The 25,724-nt window shown below is 39.7% G+C and overlaps 1 protein-coding gene across 7 annotated transcripts in view; it reads left to right on the top strand.

Moving 5' to 3' along the window:
- The window catches only part of LOC146512338 (ankyrin-3-like), a 144,897-nt gene that overhangs the window by 60,686 nt on the left and 58,487 nt on the right, over positions 1-25,724 (top strand). For 6 of the 7 annotated variants that reach the window (XM_085170860.1, XM_085170859.1, XM_085170862.1 and 3 more), the window contains exons 8-24: positions 4,548-4,646; positions 7,191-7,289; positions 7,772-7,870; positions 7,964-8,161; positions 10,181-10,279; positions 10,571-10,669; positions 12,219-12,317; positions 15,259-15,456; positions 17,685-17,783; positions 17,952-18,050; positions 18,879-19,076; positions 19,401-19,499; positions 20,741-20,839; positions 20,933-21,031; positions 21,117-21,212; positions 21,865-21,937; positions 22,601-22,660. In XM_085170860.1, the coding sequence (XP_085026986.1) occupies positions 4,548-4,646; positions 7,191-7,289; positions 7,772-7,870; positions 7,964-8,161; positions 10,181-10,279; positions 10,571-10,669; positions 12,219-12,317; positions 15,259-15,456; positions 17,685-17,783; positions 17,952-18,050; positions 18,879-19,076; positions 19,401-19,499; positions 20,741-20,839; positions 20,933-21,031; positions 21,117-21,212; positions 21,865-21,937; positions 22,601-22,660 (1,912 nt within the window). The remainder of the gene's footprint in view (positions 1-4,547; positions 4,647-7,190; positions 7,290-7,771; positions 7,871-7,963; positions 8,162-10,180; positions 10,280-10,570; positions 10,670-12,218; positions 12,318-15,258; positions 15,457-17,684; positions 17,784-17,951; positions 18,051-18,878; positions 19,077-19,400; positions 19,500-20,740; positions 20,840-20,932; positions 21,032-21,116; positions 21,213-21,864; positions 21,938-22,600; positions 22,661-25,724) is intronic. The other variant, XM_085170866.1, reaches the window with a different exon arrangement.

The raw sequence follows: 25,724 nt of genomic DNA, 5'->3' as shown, positions 1-25,724 counted from the left end.
GTATGATGCTGCTGTACAATCTTGGCTGTTTTGGGGCAATTTCTCTCATCCTTCTCTGCAGAACCTCTCAAGCCCCATCAGGTTTGATGGGGTGGATCAATGTATAGCTGTTTTTAGATCTCTCCAGAGACGTTAGTGTGGTTTCAAGTCTGAGCTCTGGCTTGGCAACTCATAGACATTCACAGAGTGCTCACAAAGGCACTACTTTGTGTTCTTGGCTGTGTGCTTGCAGCCGTTGTGCTGTTGAAAGATGAAGCAGGTTATCGTCAAGGATGTCCCTGTACATTTCTGCATTCATCTTTCCAATTGACCGTGACTAGCCTCACAGTTACTGCTGCTGAAAACATTCCCATAGCATGATGCTGCCACCACCATGTTTCACTGTAGGAATGGTATTGGCCAGGTGATGAGCGGTGCCTGGTTTCTTCCAGACATGATGCTTGGCATGCAGATCAAAGAGTTTGTGGTTTCACCAGACCAGAGAATTTTCATTTCTCATGGTCTAAGAGTCTTTCAGATGCCTTTTGGCAAACTCCAGTCCTGTGCCTTTTACTGTGGCGTGCCTTCCGTCTGGCAACTCTACCATACGGGCTTGATTAGTGGAGTGCTTCAGAAACCTTTTTCATTAACAGATTTTGGAGGCCACTGTGCTCATTAGGATCTTTAATGCTGCAGACTTTTTCTGTACCCTTCCACAGATCTGTACCACAATACAATCCTGTGTCATCGGCCTACAGACAGTTTCTTGGACTTTATAGCTTGGTTTGTGCTCTGACATGCACTGTTAACTATGCAACCTTATATAGGCAGTTTTTAACTCTTAATAAATTTGCAACAATTTGAAACAAGCCTTTTTCACTTTGTCACTATGGGGCATTTTGTAGAATTTTGAGGGGAAAATGAACATATTCATATTCCATTTTGGAATAAGGCTGTAATGTGACAAAATGTGGAACCAGTGAAGTGCTGCATATGCTTTACAGATGCACTGCATAATGTATTTCTACACTAGGGTAATACCATCAGTATATCATCACAGTCATATTACACATAGCACTTTGCAGAAAAGTAATACCTACTTGATTTTAACTTAATTTAAATAAATGTATTTTATTTTTGTTTCATGGTTTATATAAGTGCAGTCCAAGACACATTCAACTTCTTCCAGTTCCAGTACAATACCAGTGTATAGCCTCCAGGTGTCCAAAGTTTCAGCTTTTTGAGTCTGAACCAGACAATATCTGATATAAGTTTATAGTCCCTGCATCTAAAATGATATCTGGTTTTAGATTACTGTGTATTATGTTCTTGGGAACATCTACACTATGTGTCCAAATTGTTATTACATAAATTTAACCTATATTTGTAAAAGTGTAATGCAAAATGCCCCAAACTTTTGTCCAGTCTCACAAGGTTAAAGAATCCTCAAAAAATTCCTAGATGGAAAATTCCAGATGTGGATTCAAAAGTACAATTTTTTGAAGTTGTGCCAAGGTATGGTGGCTCTGAAAGGTCAAACGCACTTCAACCGAAGGAAACAGTAGAGACTAGAAATAGGCTCCAAAAGTGCACAAATCACAACAGGAGTTGAATAAAACACAATGAAAGTTGAATTATTATAACAGGAAAAACTAAAACCTTAAAACAACCCTGAAGAGTTTTTGAGGAGACACTAATGTGACAGAACAGCTATATGACAAGCTAACAGTAAACAAATAGGAAACATGCATTGTAGGAATTATGCAATTAAAGTACACATTACCTAGCATCTTTTTCGTCCTCACAAAACAGATGAATCCTCCACTTCTTTTAAGCGTCTCCCGGTGTAATCCTTATTGTGTTTCCGTTTCCTTTATTTCAGGAGCTGTTCTGTCACGTTAATGTCTCCCCCAAAAATATTTATGTTGTGTTTTTTTCTGTATTTTTTCTACTTCTATTCTGTTTTTATTCAACTTCCATTGTGTTTTGTGTTGTTTTACTGCAAATCCGCCCAAAACTTTTGGAGTAATGCTGAAAACAAACAGACAAACCAAACCGTTACTAAAATGTCTTTGGTGGAGTTAATTGAGCTTCTATCAGTGAAATCCAGCAGGGTACCAACAGAGGCATCAAGGTGTAAGATTTGAGTTTGCATAACTTAAAAAAAGAACTTTATCTTTACCATAAATCCAGAGTTTATGGGATGCATGAAATCATCGTGGTCATCGGGAAGATAAACTGCTACAGCACAGCCTAATTTTTATTCAAATTAAATAAAATCAACAAAGAAAATTCTTTTGTTGATGTGATTTTTCTCATGCAAAAAGTAGCAGTAGCCAGTTCATGTGAATACTGCAGTGTTCGCATACTCTTCATCTTGAGTTCATTACTGGGTACATTCTCATTTAGTCATTTAGAATTACAATGTAAAGTTTTAAATGTAACTACAATTTATGTAATATTTTTATTCATTTTCTTGTCAAGAGTAAGATATTTTGCAATAACTGGGGAGCTAATGACAAGCTTCAGTTGACTTCAGCTTATCATACTGTAGCTTATGCCGGGCTCACACTGTGCGATTTTGTCAGTCGCGCGATTCAGCTCCTGCTCAAACTGTGCGATTGACTCGCAGGGTTCGTAGGTCACGATGCAGGGTCTCACACTATACGACCCGATGCTCTGATGCGACCCGAGTGCTCACACTTTGCGTCCATAAAATGAAGGTTATAACAGAAATTCTGTCGCTTGCTCTCCCTCTCCGTCTTTCACTCACGCACACCACCGCCATCAACTTTGCTAAATTGCTAATGAAAAACACTGATCAGGCAGCTGTGATTGAGCAGCAATGTCCATCCAACTATTTTCACGGTTGTTGTGGTCGTGATAATTTTGTGAGGCCACATCGAAAAGGCTCGGATGAGCTTTCCAAAGTTCTACAAGTGCCTCCATCGCTTGTGTCCAGATCACACGCTGCACTGCCGTGCTGCGGCGTCTTTTTCGCTAACATTTGTGTTTGCGCGTGCGCAGTGTGAGAAACTGCGGTGACACCCTCACGACGGTCGTGAGGATTGATGATCCGGAGCTGGTCGTGAGGTGTTAATCGCTTCTCGTTACCCCACGTATACTACACGATGCACGACGCACAATGAAGGCCAAAATCGGGCTGATCGCCAAAACGGTCGCACGACTCAAAAATCGGCTCAAAATGGGCCAAAAATCGCACAGTGTGAGCCCGGCACTAAGGATTACAGATGGCTAGTTTGAGTGGTTTTGTTCATACAAAGAATTGTGATTTTACAAAAGTCAATGCCCTGAATCCTTACATGCTTGTACATGTAACTGTATCCAGCAGTAATTGGTTTATCAGACCATTGCACCCAGCTGACATGTGAAATGACGTGTTGGAAACAACATCAGTTAGCAAAGCAAAAACTCAAAAAGAACTTTGAAAAAAAAAAAAGCATTAGCTAGTCTTGTTGTCTTTTTGGAGTTGTATTTATGTGTGTTGTGTAATATCCTTGTGTTGTTGACATTTCTTTCTCCCTTCACAGTAGCATCTCTCTGTACTGTGATCCCACTTGAGTTACAATATTTTTATTTGTTATTTGATATAGAAACATTAATTTTTTGGCATGCACTGCTTGTTGCTGCAAAAAAAAAAAAAATTAAAAAAAAATAAAAGCTAAGAATGAACAGTTCAAAATGATCAAACTAAATGAATGATTTCTTTGTTTTTTTTTAAGCCGTTCATGTTCAGTGAGCCGGTAACTTAAAAATCTTCAAGAAATGGCAATAGTTTAGGCTTTTCAGTCACTGTTTCTTAAAAGCAGTCTTACAAACTCAACTAAAACAGATGCATGCTCACCTGCATGCTGCTTCCTGTCAGATAAAAGCATATAGCAAGGAGTTTTTTTTAGGAATGAAAGCAAAAGCTTAATGAGACACTTAGTATTTGCATTTGTTTTTTAATCTGCATGCTTTTTTAATTTGGTAGGTTCTTATTTTTGTTTGTATTGTGTCAGACAGTGTTAAATGCTGTATACTTACCACAATAATTTCGCAAAAAAGTTGAAACATGCAGTCAGTGGCCACTTTATTAGGTATATCTGCAAACCTTAATATAAACATACATGTTAGCGTTCTGTTTTGATCGACATTGTCAGTCAGGTGGAAACAGAGATGTTACTGAGGTGGCAATTTGCATTGGACAAATTTATATTTGAATTTAAATCTGTCCAATAGAAAACCAGCATTAAGCAAACAGTTAAATTAATGCCAATTGCCCGTCAGAAGAATAATTGGTAGTGCTGTTGCCTAATAAAGTGGCTAGGGAGTTTGTGTTTCTTATAAAAGTCCACTCCTTTTATGCTGAAATTTTCAAAGCATGTCTGACTCCTGCTCAGCTCTGGTCTGCTGTGCTCTGTTAGTCTGCTTTTAGCAAGATGCTCTTACATGTAATGTCCAATCATGCTTTGCTTATGGCTCATTATTAGACAGTTGCTGCTTCTTTTTCCTTCCTCTTTAATATTTCATCTTCCTGTGTGTCTTGTTTCTCTCGTCTCTCTCAGAGCGGGTTCACTCCTCTGCATATTGCGGCTCACTACGGCAACATCAACGTAGCAACACTGCTGCTTAACAGAGGGGCAGCTGTGGACTTCAAGGCGAGGGTAGGTCCTTCACTTCAAAGGCGACAAGCACACACACACACACACACACACACACACTCACACTCATATCTACACGCAGAGTGCTGCTGCAAACCTTCATACCAAAACTTTTACTTTATGCAGGGAAGGATGTGCATGAATTTTTGCTTGCCTGTGTGTATAATTCCACAGCTGTACTTGTCACTCTCCTGGAGGAAACATGCACATGCAGTCCACGTTCTATCTGATCCCACAGGCTGTAGGAATGGATTTTGATAGCTGGTGGTTTGTGAGTGTGTAAGTGTTAGACCAAATAAGCACTTACCATGTGGAAACAACCCAAAACACACGTCTCATACCATCATTTACTCATAAAAGTGGCCTCTTTTCTAATTTTCTCACCCAATGTGCCATTTATTTGATTTATTCATAAATGTTACATTTATGCTTCCCTAAATATATGTTAAAAGTGGGCACATTCATGAGTAAATGAATGTGTTTGTAACAGAATCCACTCAAACATTATCTTCTGCTTATCTGAAGTCGGGTTGCAGTGTCAGCAGGCTAAGCTGGGTTTTTCAGACTTTCCAATTCCTCCAGGGAGATCCAAAGGCATTCCTAGACATGATGAGATAAATAATCTCCAGTATGATCTGGGGCTGTCCCAGGGTCTCCTCCAAGTTCCCAGAAAACTCAGAAGGGAGGCTCCCAGTCGATTTCTGAATCACCTCAGTTGGCTTCTTTCCACATGAAGGATCAGTGGCTTTACTCTGAGCTCCTCTATGTCTGCAGCTGAGCCCAGCCTTTTATATTTGCACCCTTATTTTTTTGCTAATTATGCACATTTCATCACTATAGGTGAGAAGTTGGGCAACACGAGCATTAATCCACATGTCTACCCCATGCTCAACCTTCCCATCACTCATGAACAGATTACAAAACATAAACATAAATAAAAGTTGTTTCTTTCCCATGTGTATAATGTCAGTCAAGTAACTTCTAATGTTCCAAGTTAAGATTAAAGGTGTTTGTCTTTTGATGTGTTTTGGTCCAGATTCAATAAATGCATCACTTTACTCTGTTTTTAACAGAAACAGAGAATAGTCATACCGGCCTCTCTGATTCCTTTGTGCCACAAAGAGCTTTATTTTTTTCCCCAAGAACCATTAAAAGCACATCATTGAGCCACACCCTCACTCTCAACCCTCACTTTCCTTCATTACTGCAAACATGCACAGTAGGGGTGGGCCAGTAATTACATTTAAATTGTGATTTTTCTGCTAACAATATGAAAACAAGATATTGAGCTAAAGCAGTGAATGTGCCGCATTCGGTTTTATCAGGATGTTCTCGCTTCATCGTGTTTTTTAGAAGCGGGATGTTCCTTTCCTCTACCGCACTTGCATTTATTGTTTCTGAAACGCCCAAATTCATGCTCTGAATCTTAAGGAAATCTGCTGAGAGATATTTGTTAGAATCTTCAAATGTTGCATGATGTTTTCAAAGCCAAGGAATCGTTTTAATAATCACATTCAAAGCCTGGACCAAGTTTAGTACTTTACATATCATCTCTCTCTCCCTCCCACACAAACACACACACACACACACACACACAATTTTGCTTTTATCACTACTGAAAATGTATTATTCAGCAGCTCGTGAACCCCGGCATATTTATTTACTCTTACATGAGTAACATTTGGATGAAACTCCAGTTACTCGACCTTAAAATAAATATTAGTGGATGATGACTCTGGCAGTAAGGGCTTGTTCAAACACCAGATATAAGAAGGCTGAAATGTGTTGATGCTGAGAAAAGTCTAGATTAAAACTAACTTTTCCTTTTAAATAACTGTGAAAACTGTTCTTTGGTGGCAAAATATCAAACACATACTGGAAATACACACAATCTCTGGTGAACACATAGAGATTTTAGAAGCCTCTGGCATTTTTAGAACAGAACCTCAAAGCTAAGGTTGCTCTGGCTGGAATGATCACTGTCCTCTAGAGGGGGGTATTTAGCCATTTCCCTCTGGCACTCTCAAATAGGGATGATCTGATATCCTCGTGTTGGTGTTGTTCCCAGATCATCATGAAAATGTTGTTCCAGGTTCAACATTGCAAGTGACCAATCACATTATTGTGACGTTATTCTTTTGCGCACCAACCCATTCGTGCATTTATGAAATTCCAATGTTGCAAGGACAATATCAATTCTGCTTAGCGTTTATTAAAGGGTCAGGGTCCGTTGATCGGCGGACAAAGGCGGTTTCTCGCAGCTTAAGTACAGTTTTTTGTTTTACGCCAGTTTTTCCCGAAGTCGCAAAAGTATGACATCACAACATTCTGATTGGTCACTTGCAATGTTGATCCTGGAACAACCTTTAGTATGATGATCTGGGAACAACACCAACACGAGGATATCAGATCGTGCCTCAAATAGAGCCAATTTTCCCTAAAAGTGACGTATTAGCAGTGGTACTCCTTCACTTTTCCTGAAATAAATGTTGATTTTTCTTTTCTCTTCGTCTGAATAGCTAAACAATGCATCTCTGTTTCCTGCAGAACGACATAACACCGCTGCACGTAGCGTCCAAACGTGGGAACAGCAACATGGTGCGACTGCTGCTGGAGAGAGGGGCCAAGATAGATGCACGCACCAAGGTACAATCACATGCGCACAATGTTATTTGATGCAGTGTTCAGTTTAGGTTTAAATATTGATATTTAAACGTGTATTCGTGTATTTAATGCTCATAGACTTTCAATATTTCAATATAATTTAGAAGTGCTTTACATCAAACTAACATAACTCCCGATAAAGTAAACATACAGCCATACGTAGGCTGTTTACACAGGGTGGTATGTGAAATGAATATAATGGAAGGGTAAAAAACATTAATTAAAAATGAGAGGATAAAATCCATAATCACTAGGTGTAGGGTGCTTTACATTTGTCCATCATATAATTTTTTAGCTGAGGGATTTCCAAAAACCCTAAAATTATTATTATCTAATCCCACCCACAGCCGTGCGAGGATTAAGCATCACCTGCGGTGTCATGTCATATCTTGTCTGCTGCTCAACGAGCTTGTTGATGATGGTTATGAAGTTCACGGCTGAGCAGCAGGTGTTTGTTTTCACAGGACGGTCTAACTCCTCTTCACTGTGGCGCCAGGAGTGGCCATGAGCAAGTAGTGGAGATGCTGCTGAACAGAGGAGCTCCAATACTGTCAAAGACCAAGGTTTTTAAGAACAAGCCAACAAAATCACATTAGCAAACTGCATCCGTATTAACTTCACATCGCTGAGCATCTTTCTCCTCCTTTTCCTTCCAGAACGGTCTGTCTCCTCTTCACATGGCGACGCAAGGCGACCACCTCAACTGTGTTCAGCTGCTGCTGCACCACGACGCGCCCGTGGACGACGTGACAAACGACTACCTGACGGCGCTGCACGTCGCTGCCCACTGCGGGCACTACAAGGTGGCGAAGGTCATCGTGGACAAGAAAGCTAATCCCAACGCCAAGGCGCTGGTGAGGGGATCTCAATTATTTATTGTGATAAAAATTGATGAAAAGTACAAAATAATGGAGAGGAATTAAAAGGGCTCATCATCTCAGAGCATCTCGTTGCTTGGGCTAATCAGGAGAAGCAGGAATTCTTTTATGTAAAGTTAAAAATGATAAGACATTATGTTGTGACTCTTATTGAAATCCTGTTCCTGTATAAGAACAGTTTTGCTGAATATTTGAGCACCTTCTTTTTAGCAATGACAATCTCAATGACAATTGCATTTAATTTGAATGTAGACAAAGCTATTAGCTGCAGATAAAAGCTCGATCTCATGCAGTTGTCTGTGGGCTCCCATGTTGAAACCTTAAGCTTAAAAATTTGGTGGATATTTGAAGAAGTAGTGAAGTTCTAACTTGCCAGCTACTGCCAGCTAACTTGGTTAGCAATGTGATAACATGTTAATCAAATGTGGCTTCACTTTCTATTGGTGGATAGCATAGCCACAGATACCATCTGATCAGTGCATCTTGCTAATAAATAGCAAATTTGCACTCCCCAAAACTGGAGCACAATATTCTTGGATGAGCTCCAGCACTACGAACTCAGCTGAGGTGACAACTAGTAGACAGCCACAGCCGCCTTTTGGCAGGCATCTGTCAACCACACCACAAAATATGAATAAGCGTAAGCCTCAAAACATTTTAAATTCAGTTTGAAAAAAAAAAAATCCCCCCTACAGTGTCACAGAACAAAGCTGGACTGTAAACTTGTAAATGTTTATTTCTGCTCGAAGGTTTTAACATTTTAACATGATAGTCTGTGGGGATTGACATGCTTTTGGAGTGAGCCTCAAGTGGCCATTTGAGGTACTGCAATTTCAACCACTTAACGTCTAGTGTATTATATTTACTACGTATAGTTTTTGTGAGGTTTTGAGACTCCTGCATCATCAGTGAAATTTTTTTCTCCCCAGAAACCCTAAATAAATTCCACAATACATGTTTTAGCAATAAACTAAATCTGATTGCTGCTATAGTAAACATGATACAAATTAAAACTCATATATGCAAATTGATATGTAATTTTTTTTTTAATTTGTCAAAAGGTTCAATAAATGTTCCATTTTCAAAATAATTTAATTTTTGAGCACTTATTTGAAGGTTTAGGTTTAAAGTTTTTTATTCTAGCGCCAGAGTTTGGTGCTGTAAAAATGCTGCTAGACCGCTGCATCTGCATAATATGCAGGGACATAGAAAACTGATGAAAATGAAGTATTAGAGCACCTGCTGTGCTGCTCAGGGTTGTGACATTTCAGTCATTTCACTTTACAACTAGCCAAAAATGTTTTTTCGTCTATTTAAGTTGTACCTCTCTGCCTTCTCTCATTTTTTCTTCTTTTATTACATTTTTTTAAATGAACCTTTCCTTTTTCCACTAACAAAAAAGAAAAAAAAAGTACTTTAATGGAAAGGCCGAGATGCAGCATTTGAGGGGGAACACAAAGAAACAAGTAGAATTAAATAGACTTTAGTATCCCAGCCATTATCTTGGCATAAGACGAGCATTGCTGCTCTGTAATGGGAGCAGTCTGGGTGTGGTTAGAGCACTGGGACTTTATAACCAGAGAGAATAAGTAAGGCGGGGGAAAAGGACATGGAGAGGAAAATGAAGTCATAGGACTGAGCCTGAAACCTCAAAGTCAGGAGAGTAAAGGAGGGGAGGGATGAAGGAGGGTGAGGAGGGAGAGAAAAGTGAGTTGTAAAGGAAAGTATCTATTTCAGTGTAGAGGAGTTTTTATTATTTTTTTGGTAGCTTACAGTCCACTCGATTATTTCCACACATGCTTGTCTGGTTTGCAAGCAGAGGGTTTTAAGAGGCAGAGGGAGAGAAAGAGAGGGGATAAAAGAAAAAACAGTCCCCCCTTTGTGCTGTAGTTTCCACTCGGTGTTCCAGATTTGTCTGCAAGTCCTACAAAGCCAAACACAAAGACTGTTTGGACTATTTTTATACTTTTATTTATTTATTTTTGTCTTTCATAGAATGGTTTCACTCCCCTGCACATTGCCTGCAAGAAAAACAGACTCAAGGTGATGGAGCTGCTTCTGAAGCACGGAGCGTCTATACAGGCTGTCACAGAGGTAAGTGTGTCATTTAAGCACTAAGACATCAATTATTTTTGTGTAGTTTGTTAATTTAGTTGTTGGAGTGGGAAAATTCTACCTCTACTGCTACTCTACACCTGTAATCCACTACATTTCAGAAGAAATACTGTAATAGTTGGTCTTCTGCTGATTGATAGCAGACTGACTTTCTTAAAAGTTTGCACATTTGCATTTAATGACCTACAGAAATGTTCTCGTGCTTCTTCGGTGTTTCTTTAATTCATTGACTTTTTTCTTTTCCTCTCTTCTTTGCGTTTCCATCTCTAGTCCGGTCTGACGCCGATCCACGTTGCAGCTTTTATGGGACATGAAAACATCGTCCACCAGCTAATCAACCACGGGGCTTCACCAAACACAAGCAACGTGGTGAGTTCAGGAAGTTTGTCGTCATCATTACCGTGTGATAAGACAGGGGGCATGAGAGGCAGGCGGGGGGAAAGCAAAGTGCAATATATTTGCTTATAATATATTTTTAACCATAATATTTGAATATTTCCTCTTTACTGTATAACAGATGAAAATTTAGATCTTTTTGCTTCATTTCATTTAGTTCTCAGCATCTTCAAAAATTGTACAAACCCTATGATTAGCTCATAACTTCATAAAGCTTAAACCAGTGGTTCCCAAACTATTTTGCTAGGCCCCCCTTTGTTTTTACAATAAAATCTTTTATCAAAGCTGATGAGCTCAGAGCTCAGATGGCAAAAACAGAATCAAAATCCATACAGGCACACGGGGAAAGATGCAGATAAGACTATTTATACACCGAGGGGTGACTGGGGATGAGAAACAGGTGAAGACGATCAATACGGTCAAAAACATAAAGCCGCAAAAGTGACACAAGACATGAAAGAAAACCGACATTTAAAATAAAACAGGAAATATCTCTAAACATAGAGATAAGACTATCAGTGCGCATGGCAGACACAGTAGAAGACTGGACAATGAAGGCATAAACAGAGAAAGATGAGACAGGAAGGAGCAGTTAGCGTAATGGTGAGGGAAGCACGCCAGCAGGAAACGACTAACTCATAACAGACACTTAAACTAAGGAACTCAAAACTAAGACTAGAAAGTTTATAAATTCTAAACAGTAATTAGGGCTCAGAGAGTGCAATAAACCTGAGCCTCAGTATCGCTAGAATGAAAACGTATCACAACAGGAATCAAAATTCAGCCTACAAAACGCACAAATCAAACCTTCAAAGACCAGAATAGCTTTAGAAAATCCTAAACAGAAACCCAACTCAGATATTTTGACTAAGGATTCAAAACTCAAGAGCAGCACAAAGCCTATGAAACCCTTTAAAAAATCTGAAACAATACCTAAAGCAGCTAATTGCACAGAGAGAGAGAAATGCAAACATAGGAAGTGACTTAACACTAGCTGTTTATCCACAAAATCTAAACCTTAATTGGTGCAGACGGCAGAGAAATCCTCCGTAGGTGGAGAGGAGGTATTTAATGTAATTTGCTCTAATTCTCATCTGGTCCATCGACACTCCTCAGTAGGAGCTACAAACTTTACTACTGACCCCATTAACTCTGGGATGACATGAAAGGAGAAAAAGAGGAGAAAAAAGTAAGCTGAGCCAAAGAGGCAAGAGCGAGGAAGAAAGAAAGAGGGGAACGAGTAGTGCACAGTCAACTCTTCAACCCCGAGTGTTTGGTCGCCCACGTCGTGTCTGTGGCCAGGTTACCGTAGTAACAGAGCATTATGGGACGTCATTATGGTGAGTTGGGTGTGGAGAGCGAGCGAGGGGGTCTATCTGGCTCTTTCTCTTTGTCAGACACTCCTTCCCAGTGTACGTCTTCACAAAAAGAAGTTTTTTTCTATGAGGGTGTTTCCAAAGAAAGAGCAACATTCAAAACTTTGGAATAACTATCCATCCCTCGTTTTCTGCGTGTGCTTCAGAGGGGGGAGACGGCACTCCACATGGCAGCGAGGGCGGGACAGTCCAATGTGGTCCGGTATCTGATTCAGAACGGAGCACGAGTCGACGCCAAGGCCAAGGTAGAGCATCACTCTCAATCAGTAACGATTATCTGGTGTTTATATGCGCCTGGGCATTAGAGCCACTAAGTGTGAGCGCAAGTGTGTGTTTGTATGCTTATGTAATGTGTCTTTGCACATGTTTAATTACTGAAAAGTTACAGTCATGGGTCGAAAAACTTTCTGTCAGCTTAATTTATTAAGTAACGCTACCTGGTGTGCATTTCATACATAATAATATCAAGTGAGTCTGTTTTTTATGTGTTGCAGTTCTTTTATGTGAGCAGCTGCAATAATCAACAAATTAGAAAATAATGTTGCTTTATGCTTCACCTGCACACTCTTCATAAATCATTTTTCTTGTTTGTCCTTTTATGCATTTTTTGGATACAAATAGGAGTAAAAATTCTAGTTACACGAGGCTGTTTTTCGCAAGGATCTACAATCTACTCAGAGCTACAAAAGAGCAGTCATGATAAACAGAGTTGCTATTATGTGAGTGTGACTTTGACTCAGCAAATGTGCTGCTAAAGATATCTGGTTATTTACTGGGAAATGTCTTATACAATATTAAGTGAGTGAGTGATATGTTTTTATTGATTAGCATTCAAATATCTCAGTGAAGACAGAACAAAGATTTACCACAAAGCAAGAAAGCATGAGACAAGGCTAATCAAAAGGTATTGGCTGAAGCATTTGCTTATTACGCCAACCCTTTTAACAAAAGATCTTTTAGCATGCAGCTCCTGTACACAGGGCTCGAAGCAAATAATAAAATTCAATTCAATTCAATTCAATTTCATTTATATAGCGCCAAATCACAACAAATGTTGCCTCAAGGCGCTTCATAGATACAGAGAAAAGCCCAACAATCATATGACCCCCTATGAGCAAGCACTTTGGCGACAGTGGGAAGGAAAAACTCCCTTTTAACAGGAAGAAACCTCCGGCAGAACCAGGCTCAGGGAGGGGCGGCCATCTGCTGCGACCGGTTGGGGTGAGAGAAGGCAAACAAAGCAAAAACAAAACAAACAAACAAACAAACAAGAAAAAAACAAAAAAACAGAAAACTTTCCACCTTAGTAAGTAACTACATCAAAGCAAAAGAATCAAGAGATATACTGAAAGATAATAAGGTTTTGTGAGATGCACAGGCAGTAAGTGCATGTTGAACTGGGCGATTTCCAGCATTGTGGCTCAGTTTACAGTAATGGACTGTGTTGGACTGGTGCAGAGAAGACTGTGGTATCTGTGGTCACTGTGAGCTTAAGTCAAAAGGAGAAGTCATCAGTTCCCAAAATCCACCTTTAAACTGGCCAGCAGATGGAAAGCAGCCATATTAGTGCATACCGCATCTGCTCATGTAGTAGAATTCAGTTTAGTAAATCCAAAAAAAGCAAAAAAAAAAACCTCCAGCAGAGCCAGCAGCAACAACACAGGTCAGCTGATCAGAGCCTGTACACAAAGAACAATCTCCTGGAGCTCACAGGACAAATAATGTGACTTCTAATAAGTTATTCATGTCCCTGTCCTGCTCTGCTATGAAAAGTAATAGGGTTCCCTGTACCTGTAACAATATGATGATGAAATAAATTCTTTCCAATACATCCCAACTGATATATTCCTTGGATAATATTATTAGCTAGTATTTGCCTGCTGCAAATATGTAACATGTTGCATGTTATCCACCATGAGCCAATAATAATGGTTGATTTTCTAACATAATTTGTTCACTAGAGCAGCTTCAGATGCTTTGTTTGCAGTCTATCACATATTTAGTCGAATATACATTACTCCTAAGGAGATGTGGAGGTGAGCAGTGTGTTGCATTTAAAATGCCCAATAGCTTGTGAAGTACATTGCATTAAATTTAAAAATGATGGATATATTCCAATATATTTGTGCAAATATTTCTTCAGTGTAAACAATGTGAAAACATAAGAGGGGTCAGTGAAGAGTCTTCAGCTGTGAATCTGTGTCCTTGTTTGCTTTCTCTTGCTTTATGCTTTATTTAAGTTTCTGCTCATTGTCTTGCTGTTTAAGTTGCAAATGTGTTTTTCTTTTTCTTTTTTGAATGTCCCTGCAAAACAACAAAAATGCAGTTGGCGTGTTTAGCAGACGGAGCCAGAGATTTCCTAACATTTGTTAAGTGGGCTGCATCTTGTCCAGAAACATGACTCTAAGGCTACGTTCACACTGCAGGCAAAAGCGCATCAAATCCGACTTTTTTGACCCTATGTATGACAGTGTGAACGGCGCAAATCCGTTATTTTCAAATCCGATCTGGGTCACTTTCGTATGTGGTACTGAATCCGATACATATCCGATGTTTTAGAAAGCGACTGCTGTGTGAACGGTCAGGTCGCATTAAATCCGTCTTTTACATCACCGACACAAGACAGAAGCCAATTATCAGCGCCAGAGAAGCGCCCAAGAAGACATCGCGAACGCTTCCTGGCCATCCCGTGTAGATGTCAGTGAAACTGTTGGGAAAACAACGTTGGAGAAATGTGAACATTTTATTTGTACTGTATAATCTGCAGATTCTGACAGAAATCTGCAACTATCCTTTGAAGCAGCGCTCCTCTAAAACAGCAATAAGGATCATTATTAAGTTATTTACATTATTATGTAAATAACAAAATAACTTAAAGCAAAAATTGGGAAACGTAAAGTCCGAAGTCTTTATATTAAGGACCATCTGTCAAACAATACTGTTTGCTCTGGGTCTAAACAGAGCGCGTTGTGTGTGACGTCTTCTTTTGCGCATGCGGGCCGCTTTGAGCGTTCACACTGGAGCGCGTTTGCTGTCGCATTTTATTTGTAGTGTGAACGAGCAGACAAAAAAATCGGATTTTATCAAAAAATCGGAATTGAGCATTAAGACCTGCAGTTTGAACGTAGCCCAAATGTTGGTCCTTTTTAATAATAAAAGGTGTTTTTTGCTTGATTTTTCTATCAGGATGACCAGACTCCTCTGCACATCTCAAGCCGTCTTGGTAAGCAAGATATTGTGCAGCAGCTCCTGGCGAACGGAGCATACCCAGATGCCACGACCAACTCTGGATACACTCCCCTACACCTAGCCGCCAGAGAGGGGCACAGAGATATAGCTGCAACGCTGCTGGACCATGGAGCTAGTCTGGGCATTACTACTAAGGTAAATATGAAACTTGCACATAAACAAAATTATTATTCTAACCCACAGATGCACACAAACATATTGTGCAGGCAAACTAGTAAATCAGTACTCACACAGACACTGATGGCTTATATGCTTATACTCATAAACTAGTCCAAAAACTTTAATTCAATCTGCTGAAGACAGAGAGGAGGTTTTATCCTGTTGCAGATCAGCTAGATTTGCATCCTTGCAGCTGGTAACATGATGGTTGTTCTGTCTCATCCTGGGAAAGCTTGGAAAATGTTAATGTATGAATTCTACAGGGATTTTGCAACATTTGGACTGAGTGAAGTTACATGATTGTGGAATACCAGTTATAGCTGACAGTCTGCCAGTGGAAAAGATGTGTCATAATAAGGTTGTGGACAAAGTAAGAGTATAGAGTCTGAAAATGCTGTTGCTGGAGAAGCCTTTGTCGACTTTTGGCTCAGTTTTCCATGTTAGTTACTCATTTCAAAAGCATCAATTTACGTTTCAGCAGAGCATTTTATGGCCACGTATTTTTAACTCTTTAAAGACAGACCAGGTCATTTTTAGCAATGTCTGGATGAATCAGAAAATTTAGCAACAGGCTTCAGATGTTCGCTTTCTTTTTAAGTTGCTCCGCCCGTTAGAAAGTCCACTAAATTCACATCAGCTTTAAAGACTGTGATGCAATTGTAAAACCAGAAGTGTAAGACTTGCTTCTTAGGTTATGTGCATGACATGGTTTTCAAATCTTACCTTGTTTGGAGCTGCAGTAACTTGTACTCAATGTAAAAGACATATGACGCACACATACGTCCCAAATCCCAGTGAGGTTTAATTTAATCGAGTTGCAGTTAAACTCCCATCTCTACATCCCATTAGCTTCCTCCGTCTTTCCATACAAACATCTACAGGCCCGCTTCTGAACCATGATCATGGTTTTTGAATCTGTTCCCTCACAGCTAAAGAATCTAAATCAAGCACTAAGTTTCTCCACCCTGTGCTGATTTGTGTTTAAGGACCAAGAGGGCAGTTCTCCATGTTGTCATGACATAATCCTGAAAATTGCTCGCTTACTTTATGATTAAACACATGTGGTTCTGTTGGGCTGCCTTCATGTGTAGAAAATGAGTCATGGGAGAAGAAGTACCGTATTTCCCGGACTACAAAGCGCACCTGAATATTAGCCGCACAAGCTAAAATCAGGGGAAAATCCTGTTTTGTACGTACATTAGCTGCACCTGACTAAAAGCCGCCGGTGTTTCAATGTTAACTTATCATATGTAAGAGAATATGCACAAAGGGAATTGTCAGGAAAGAGATGGCTGTTTGGAGACACACCCCTTCTATTAATATTTTGAAAAACAAGTCACGGGTACATATTTGCATAACTTTTTAGGTATATGTACAAGTACCGGTAATTACAAGTACGAAACATGTACTGTGCTTCATAAATGAGTAACAAATGTAGTACATAACAATAACCTACAGCACACCAGAAAAATAGATTCGGACTACCTTTTAGGCTCAGGTGCAGTGACACGGCTTTAACAAGAAGAAAAGTCAGTCATTCACCACCATCTTTCTCTTCTTCCTGCGCACTAAAACCATCAAAGTCCTCTTCTCCAGTGTCAGATACGAACAGCCTCAGGATGGCTTCGTCATCCACTCTCCGCTTCTTTCCTTCGTTGTCACTTTCAAAACCAAACAAATCCTCGTTGTCAGTGTCAGAGTCGAACACCCTCAGAAGGGCCGTGGCGGTGTCCTCCTCTCCACCATGCAGCAGTCCAGCCCTTCAAAATCCGTTGGTGATCATGGATGTTTTCACACTTTTCCACGCTGTCAGTTTCCACCGGTGGAGTTGAGCATAACTTGCTTTTCGCAAGTTTATCGCCGCTCGTCATCCACGCCTCCCGCTGAACGGGTAGCGCTACTTTGAAGTTTGTTTTTCGCGCTACTTGTACGGCACTATGTTGCCTGGCGGATGGACATGTGACCAACATACCGCTCTTGAACCCCGATACTGTGTATCTGATCACATGCCCTTCCGCCAGGCAACGTAGTGCCGTACAACAGCGGAACAAACAAAACAAATCGTCTTACGATATCACAAAAATCATGGACAATCCATAGAAAAGCCGCAGGGTTCAAAGCTTGTGCAAAAAGTAGCGGCTTATAGCCCGACAATTACGGTAACTGCATTAAATTAGGTGTAATGTTCCTTTGTGTTTCCGCAGAAGGGCTTCACTCCTTTGCACGTCGCAGCAAAATATGGGAAAATCGAGGTGGCCAACCTGCTGCTGCAGAAGAACGCTCAGCCTGATGCTGCTGGAAAGGTAATGCATGTTTGTGCATCTGAGAGAAACTTATATTGATCAGTATCGCCTCAGCTGTCATCGTGGGTGTAGCTTTCACAATACTTTCCACGTCACCTCTGCTCCAGCTGCTCTCCGCGACATGTACGATAAATCACCGTCTAACAATGGTTGTGTATGTGTGTTCAGAGTGGACTAACTCCACTGCATGTAGCAGCACACTATGATAACCAGAAGGTGGCGCTGCTCTTGCTCAACCAGGGAGCCTCACCGCACGCTGCTGCAAAGGTAAGAGTCAATCAAACTGTCAGTGGAGGTCAAATCGAATGTTCCTACAATGCACTAAAACCCCTCACTTTGGCTCAGGATGAGAGCACACTGACCTAGATTCATTCGGCCAATTACATGCAATTACACTGTGCTCCACATGCTGATTAGATTGCCCTTCCACTCTATCATCATCTATTTTGGTAGAGCTCCTGCTGAAGTCAACAAGGGTCCAATATTTTCTGGTAGAACACTGAAGGGATGCATTTTTTTATCCTTTAAGGCAAATATCTTCAGGTTCAGGACGTAAATGAAGCTTAAAAATATTGCTCTTCACCACTAGGTAGATATTTAGAAGCATATAGCATCTCCAACTTGGCCTCTGCCAACTGTGCTGGCCTGGAGAACCTCTCCACTGGGAATTTTATTGGTTGCAGACAAAAGTTACAAAAAGTTTCTTTACAAATGAAGCAAATCCTCTAAAACTACCGAATATCCATCACTCATGCCCAGTTTCCTTGCTGCATAAGAACAAGGATCAATACAAGTGGTTCCTCTTTCTCCTGGTATATATACATGCTACTTTCTCTTCAATTTGGAAGAGGGAAATAAATAAGATCTCAGTCTCCTTTTTTGTCTCCCCCCCCCTCTCATCTTTTTTCTTGTACAGTTAGCATTGTAATTATTACAATTACCAGCCATCATGAAGGGTCAAGAGTGCTACATTAATTCTGTGGAACATTGAACCAGAGTTAGGGTTACAGAGTTTTTGTCTTCTGCAAAGACAAAATGTGACTTAGCTCAATTATAAAAGAAAAACTGTAAATTTTCCCGTTCTCTGCTTTCCAGAATGGTTACACTCCACTACATATTGCAGCTAAGAAGAATCAGATGGAGATAACGACCACCTTACTGGAATACAGCGCCTCTACCAACTCTGTAACGCGGCAGGGCATCACTCCCCTGCACCTTGCAGCGCAGGAAGGAAACGTGGACATTGTGACGCTGCTGCTGGCTCGGGACGCTCCTATTCACATGGGCAATAAGGTGTTTTCCCTTTATTAGTGTGTAGATCTCTGGCTGACGTGCAATGACAGAAGATTAATGTTTGCAGTGTATTTGTGTCTGTGTACCATCGACACATGTCTAACAGGCAGGGCCTTGATTTTACTTACACAAATAATATTTGTTTATCCAGAACTCTGTTATTTTGATGGTTATTTCTTTTTGTGCTTCATTACCGTGATTTGCAAACCTGTCATTTTGTCTTAAACGGCTTCCTTTCAAGCTGTCTCAGTCAAACTCTACTGTATTCAGCACTCTTCTGTCATTTGTGTATTTGACTGTATTTCTTTGTTTCTGTACCTTCAGTCTGGTTTGACTCCACTTCACCTGGCTGCCCAGGAGGATAAAGTCAATGTTGCTGAGGTCTTGTGCAACCAAGGAGCCTTCATAGATCCAGAGACCAAGGTAATGATAGCCTCTTCATGTCTTTGGATTAAAGTTATTTGCAAAGTGGATTTGTGTATCTTGCCACTTCACCGCTGTAAATTAAGTATCCTTTGGGGTTTGGGCTTTGGTCTGTGCCAGTGCTCTCACTTTTTGTATTTTTGACAAGGCAGGTTCCCACAAAAGTGACACATTTCTAGTTTTAATAGGATAATTGAATAATTAAACACATGCCTTGTAATTTTTAAAAAGACGTGATTTTAAAATGCCATCAAGAAGCGCAAAAAATCCTGCCAGAACTTATTTAGACATTAACAGCTGCTGAATCATGTCCAGCCTTTGAGTCTTTTACAGAACTCGCACACGGACTGAAATGAACAAGAACAAAAATAAACGATATCGTTCTTTTATAGCTGCCCTTAAAGGCGCATAAACACTGTGTGATTTCAGCAGTCTTTAAAGTTAATTGCAGTCCACCCTGTCTAATATTGTTGCTTTATAAATATAAGACTGGTAATTGCGGGCTATGCTGTGCACAGCTGGAATACCTCTGCTATGTGTTTCCATGTCGTGACCTCCTTGGCTCGGAAATGGCAACAGCTGGAGGACGCATCATACAAACAAAGCTTCTGCTGCTGCAAATTATCTAAATTTCCTTCTTTGTAGGAATTCAGACATTGAATTTTGCCTATTTTACCTCCTCTCGCTTCCATTTGCCTTTATTTTGGAAATATAGCTTTTACTCTGTGAGACAGTCAACTTGAATTTCAGATCTTATGAAACAGTGTTAGAGTGTCAGCTTCAAACTGCACGGCAGAACAACTGTGTTGGGTTGCTTTGGACATGTTTCACGTGCAGCTGCTTAAATGTTCACAGTTTACACTCAGCTTAATTTTCAGACAAAATAAATGAGCTCTTGTCTCCAAGTGTGGGTACTGAAGCAGTCTGAACATTACGTTGTCACAGGGCAAAAATCCTCATAGGCCATACAGAAATCAGTTATCCTCACCAGTTTCTCATGGAGTCTTATTGTTTTATAAATATATAATTCAATATAATTCATCTGCTGCTACCTCTGCAAGCCTCTTTCCAACCCACCTCTACCCCAAGTTTTCCATCTTATGTCATATGTGGTATTTTTGATTTGAGTGTCGTATCTGTTGTCGTTTAGGGGGGTCTTGCACCTGCTCTCCCTGCCTTTTGGCTTCAGTGTATGCTATTTGTAATTTGTGCTAACAGAAGTTACATTTCTTTTTCATCAGCTTGGATACACTCCACTTCATGTGGCCTGTCACTATGGCAACGTGAAGATGGTTAACTTTCTGCTGAAAAATCAGGCGAAGGTCAACGCCAAGACAAAGGTAACTGTTATTTTCGTGTATATTCACCATACGTCACTGATTTTCTGTCTCTGTGAGCATCTCCTAACGCTCTCTCTCATCCCCCCTCCGCAGAACGGCTACACACCTCTCCATCAGGCTGCGCAGCAGGGACACACACACATCATCAACTTGCTGTTACACCATGGAGCATCGCCCAATGAACTCACTAATGTCAGTACGCTCAGAAATCTGAAATATTTATTCATTTATTTTTAGTTTCAACACCAATTCTCATCATTTTTTATTACTTGTCCAGAATGGAAACAGCGCTCTGTCCATTGCAAGGAGGCTCGGCTATATCTCTGTTGTGGACACGCTCAAGGTGGTCACAGAGGAGACTCTGACCACTCAGGTGTGTATGTGTTTAAAAGAGTGTTCAAATGTGATGTATGGTTTAATATGGCTCCTCAATAGTTTACTTGTATCTAACTGTATAGATACAGTTATACTTAAACTTAGTAGTAGTTATACTTAAATCTGAATCCTAGAGGCAGTTCCTGCCACTTAGCAGCTATCTTGAAATGCCTCAGGCATTAACAGTGAAGTAACAGGCAGTTACTTCACAAAAGAGAAGCATTGAAGGCACTGGCCTAAGATAGTGTTTGAAAAAGCTTTATTCTATGGAGCTTGGAAAGAAAAGCGTCTGGACTTCTTAAAGAAGTCCAGACGCTTTTCTTTCCAAGCTCCATAGACTATGATGACCTGGACGACTGAGAGACAGAGACAGAGACAGACATAAAAAATCTATCTATATAAAAGCTACTGTCAAAGGCTTTCTAGAACATTTTGAATTATTATTTGCGCACATAAGTTTGTATTGCTACATTAAAAAAATAACATGAAAGAAAAGACCTACATAAACATAGAAATGCAAAGTTACTGGAACATTTTCACAGTAAACGGTGCATGAATAGAGATGCTGTTGTACTGGGATAGAAATCTGGATTACGTGTACTTTGGTAAAGTTACTGTCATGATATTAAAAGCGTGTTTCTGTTCAACAGACTGTAATCGAGAAGCACAAAATGAATGTCCCCGAGACCATGAACGAGGTGCTGGACATGTCCGATGATGAAGGTAAAGTTTTGCTTAACAGCATTTTTAAAGTAATTCTATTAATGTATAAGTATCAAGGCAAGATTTGTCTTTGCAACCTGAAGAGAGACAAATTCTTTAAAATATCAGCTTGGGTCACATTTGCTTTTGTGGATGGAATAAGTGAATATTTCAGCACTGTACTGTCATTGTTAGATTTCCCTCTATTTTTTTTTATTGTCAATGAAAGATTTTGTGTTGCTTCTACTTCTTCTGAGTAATTCAGAAGAAAAAACCTGCTGTTGTTCTTCAACCAGTATGTTTATTTGTTTATTTTTTAATTTGATCATTGAAAGGTTTGTTTCTGCCACTGAAACCCCCCCAAAGCAACACATATTATTTCTATTACTAAGTCAAAATTTCAGGTTACTATCTAAAATCTATGAGTTCCATATCTCAAATATAACATTAAAAAAAACAACTTAAAACTTCTAAATTTGAGTCAAATTGTGACTTGACATACAATTGTTTGCATTATTGGAAACTTTATTTTGATATTTTCAATGTAACCAATGGAACTAAAACATTTAATAATAATCATCACGTTTATTTTCAGTTCTTCCTTTTCCTATGATTTTGATGTGAATATGATTTCTCCATCTATTTTTGGTTCTTTTTTTGTCTTTCCTTCATTCAAACACACAGTGTATAAAGCCAATATCCCCGAAATGATCACAGAGGACTATTTTTCTGATGTGGAAGAAGGTATTTTATTTTTTTAATCTTTCTACATTTTTTTGTTCTTTAAAGCATTTCCTTTTATAACCCTTCTCTAACACGTCACTCATTTGTTCTAACTATTTCCAGTCTCTTGCTTTTCTGGTGTCACAGTGGAATCACGATTCAAAATCAATAATAACTCACATGTAAAACAGCCTGTATTATGCTACAGATTAATAATGCTAATTGAGGAAAAATGTTTTGATACTGCAGATCCTTTTTTTCACCTTTTTTTTCACCAAAGCACCTTTTTTTGTCTGTCAAAATGCACAAAGGTGTCTTTGTCATTTATGTCTGCTTGCAAAAGACTAATAAATGTCTAAAAGTTGCAATATGATGGGATGCACTTGACATCAAATTAACCTTGAAGGAGATAGAGGTGGATACTAGCAATAGAATTGGTGAAAAAAGTGCCACAAAACGCTCAACTATGCTTACATGTTTAACACATGTTTTGTCTCGTAATGTCAGTTTCAGGCTACTATATTTCGTTAAGGTTAAGCAGGTAACGAGACAGAATGTTTTTTTTAAATAATCATCAATTAGTTGTATTAATGTGCCATGTTTTTACCTCCTCCAGTTTGGTTTTTGGAGTACTTCATATATCTGGTTGCTAGCAAAAAGCTCCGATGTCAACCATATTAGAAAAGAATTATGTTTGTTTTATTGTGAATATAGTGAAGTCACAGCACTGTGGATGTCTTAAACTTATGATGTGATGAGGGTGATTTATTGACGTGACACTAGAAGCAGTGTTTTAAATTACTGAGAATCACTAACTTTGGCATGGGCTTTGCAAACCTTTCACATGTCGTTTCACTGAAAATTCATAAAATGCATGGTATAGTGTGGTAAAGGCACTCCAAGCTAAATTATTTAATATTTTAACAGTTGTTGAGGTCTGTAAATTGTTCATGTCGCTGGCATGGCTTTAAAATGGCACTACTCTCTTCTTCAGTATTTTTCCAAAACTTTTGTTCTTCATTCATGCATGTGTGAGACACCACGCTGTACTTGAGTACTTTCCCCTGCCGCCTTCCCCCTTCCACCTTCCACCCGCACACACTGCATTTTTGTGAAACCTCCTGTACTTTTGTGCAACCAAATGCAGGGGATATGCCTCTCTGCCGGTTGCCATGCCAACTGTCTGGATGTGGAGCGTCGGGAAGTGTGTAACAGATTTCTTTTCACACCGCGGAGTAGAATACACATACACTTGATCCTTTGTCTTCGTGGGCTTGTCATTGTAGTTTCACACGTTCAGGCCAAAGCAAACACACTGAAGCAGCTGCTGCAGTGTGTGTGTGTGTTTACTCTTTTCTACTCTTTTTTTAGACTCCCGTAGGGCTCAAAAGGATCTGAACTTGAGCTCTTGACCACCAGTGCCCAATGACAAACAGACAGGGAATTAATGATCAGTAGATTTCTTTTTTTTTAGGGGGGGAGCTTGGCTCGTCCTCCCCCCTGTGGTGTTTTTCCAATGATAGGCTTTCATTTTTAGCTTGTCACACGCTTCATGGTTTCTGTAGTTTACAGTGGATAAATATCAGCAACTTGCAGACATGTAATCTACTTTTAACAGTTCACTTTCCTGCAGTAGTGTGAATATATCACAAAATTACTAGAAAACCTCTGCTGATGTCAAATACAGTGTACTTAATGAAATGTAAATACAATTTAGCTCTATGTCTGGATATTCTGGTGACCTCACAGTGAGTTTTACTGAGTTTTACTGAGTTTTACTGGGTCAAGTTTGCACTAGAAATTTGAATTTTTTGAAGGAAAATAGGATATAAAAAGAGATGAGATGGCCACTGATAAAAACGACACATATGGAAAAGAAATATTAAAAACTTATATGATTTACTCATGAAAGTGGCCACTTTCTCATTACTTTCATATATTGTTTTAGTAAGTATCCAAAACATACAAGTTTCATTATATAATTCTTCAAGGGATCTTATATCTGTTTTCACTCTTATATGCTTTTCATACAAGTTTCACACAAGACAGATACAAACTTTATAAGAGTTATGTATATCTTATCCATATGGGGAAGGCTGGTGTAATGTGATCATACACAAATCTCGCCTCCGCCTTCTAGCTTTTTGAAATGGGATGTGACAAGCAAAGTGTGGATCTGACTTGAGATTGACAAGTCATTACCCAGTGAGCATACCCTAGTTAATCCTCCTCTTAATAATGACCATAATTTACATAATGAACTACATCTTTCATTTACTTTGTCCCAAAAACTAGCGAATTAGTCTATTACATAATACCGAGGTCCCAAAGTAAGGGAGCTAAGGGCAATTTTCCTGTTTAGTTTTTGCAGACACGTGCCTGCTAACCATGTGATGTTAAATGTTCTGCCATTTTTGATGTGTGATAGTCCTGGTGACAGTGTAAGTTAGTGTGAGACCAGTCTGAAACCAGTGGTTGTGAGAGGAAAAAATGTGCATTTCCTGAACGGATGCCAAAAACCTTTTTGGGATTGCTTTGGTTGCTTGCAGATTGCCAAGGTTGCCCATAGATTATTTGGAGGACACCAACTTCTCTGCAGACACTCGGCTACTCTTCAGGTGGTAGTGAAACTCCACAAGCAAAAAATGGAGACTGTCAAGTTTTGCTACAAAGTGTATGCAGACAAGTTGGCATCTTCCGTGCAAACTACAGACGACTTTGGCAATATACTAGAAATAAAAGCAATCGCAAGAACTTTGTCATTGCGCCAGTCTTTGAGACTGATTTCACCTAGCTACAACCAGGAACCCCTTGCCAACCAGTCTGGAAATGCACATGTTTTTAGGACGGACAAGTTTTGAGAAAGGTGCACATGACGTTACACAGCAAACCTCTGTAGACTTGTATAACCAAAAGTGTTTTTTTCAAGGAAAAGAGTCATCCCCCTACTGGTCATAAAATAGTTTCCTCTTTTGAGAGCTGGAAGCTAGGTCCATCTTTTATACCGTGTGTTTCCAAATGTAGACAGAAATGGTCTGTGGCAGGAATAAGGCACGGCGGGTCCAGGGATCAGTGTTTTCAGACA

This window comes from Neolamprologus multifasciatus, chromosome 8 (genome assembly GCF_963576455.1).
Source record: "Neolamprologus multifasciatus chromosome 8, fNeoMul1.2, whole genome shotgun sequence".
NCBI lineage: Eukaryota > Metazoa > Chordata > Actinopteri > Cichliformes > Cichlidae > Neolamprologus > Neolamprologus multifasciatus.
The sequence above is the reverse complement of the archived record's forward strand: the minus strand, read 5'-3'. Positions and strand labels throughout refer to the sequence as shown.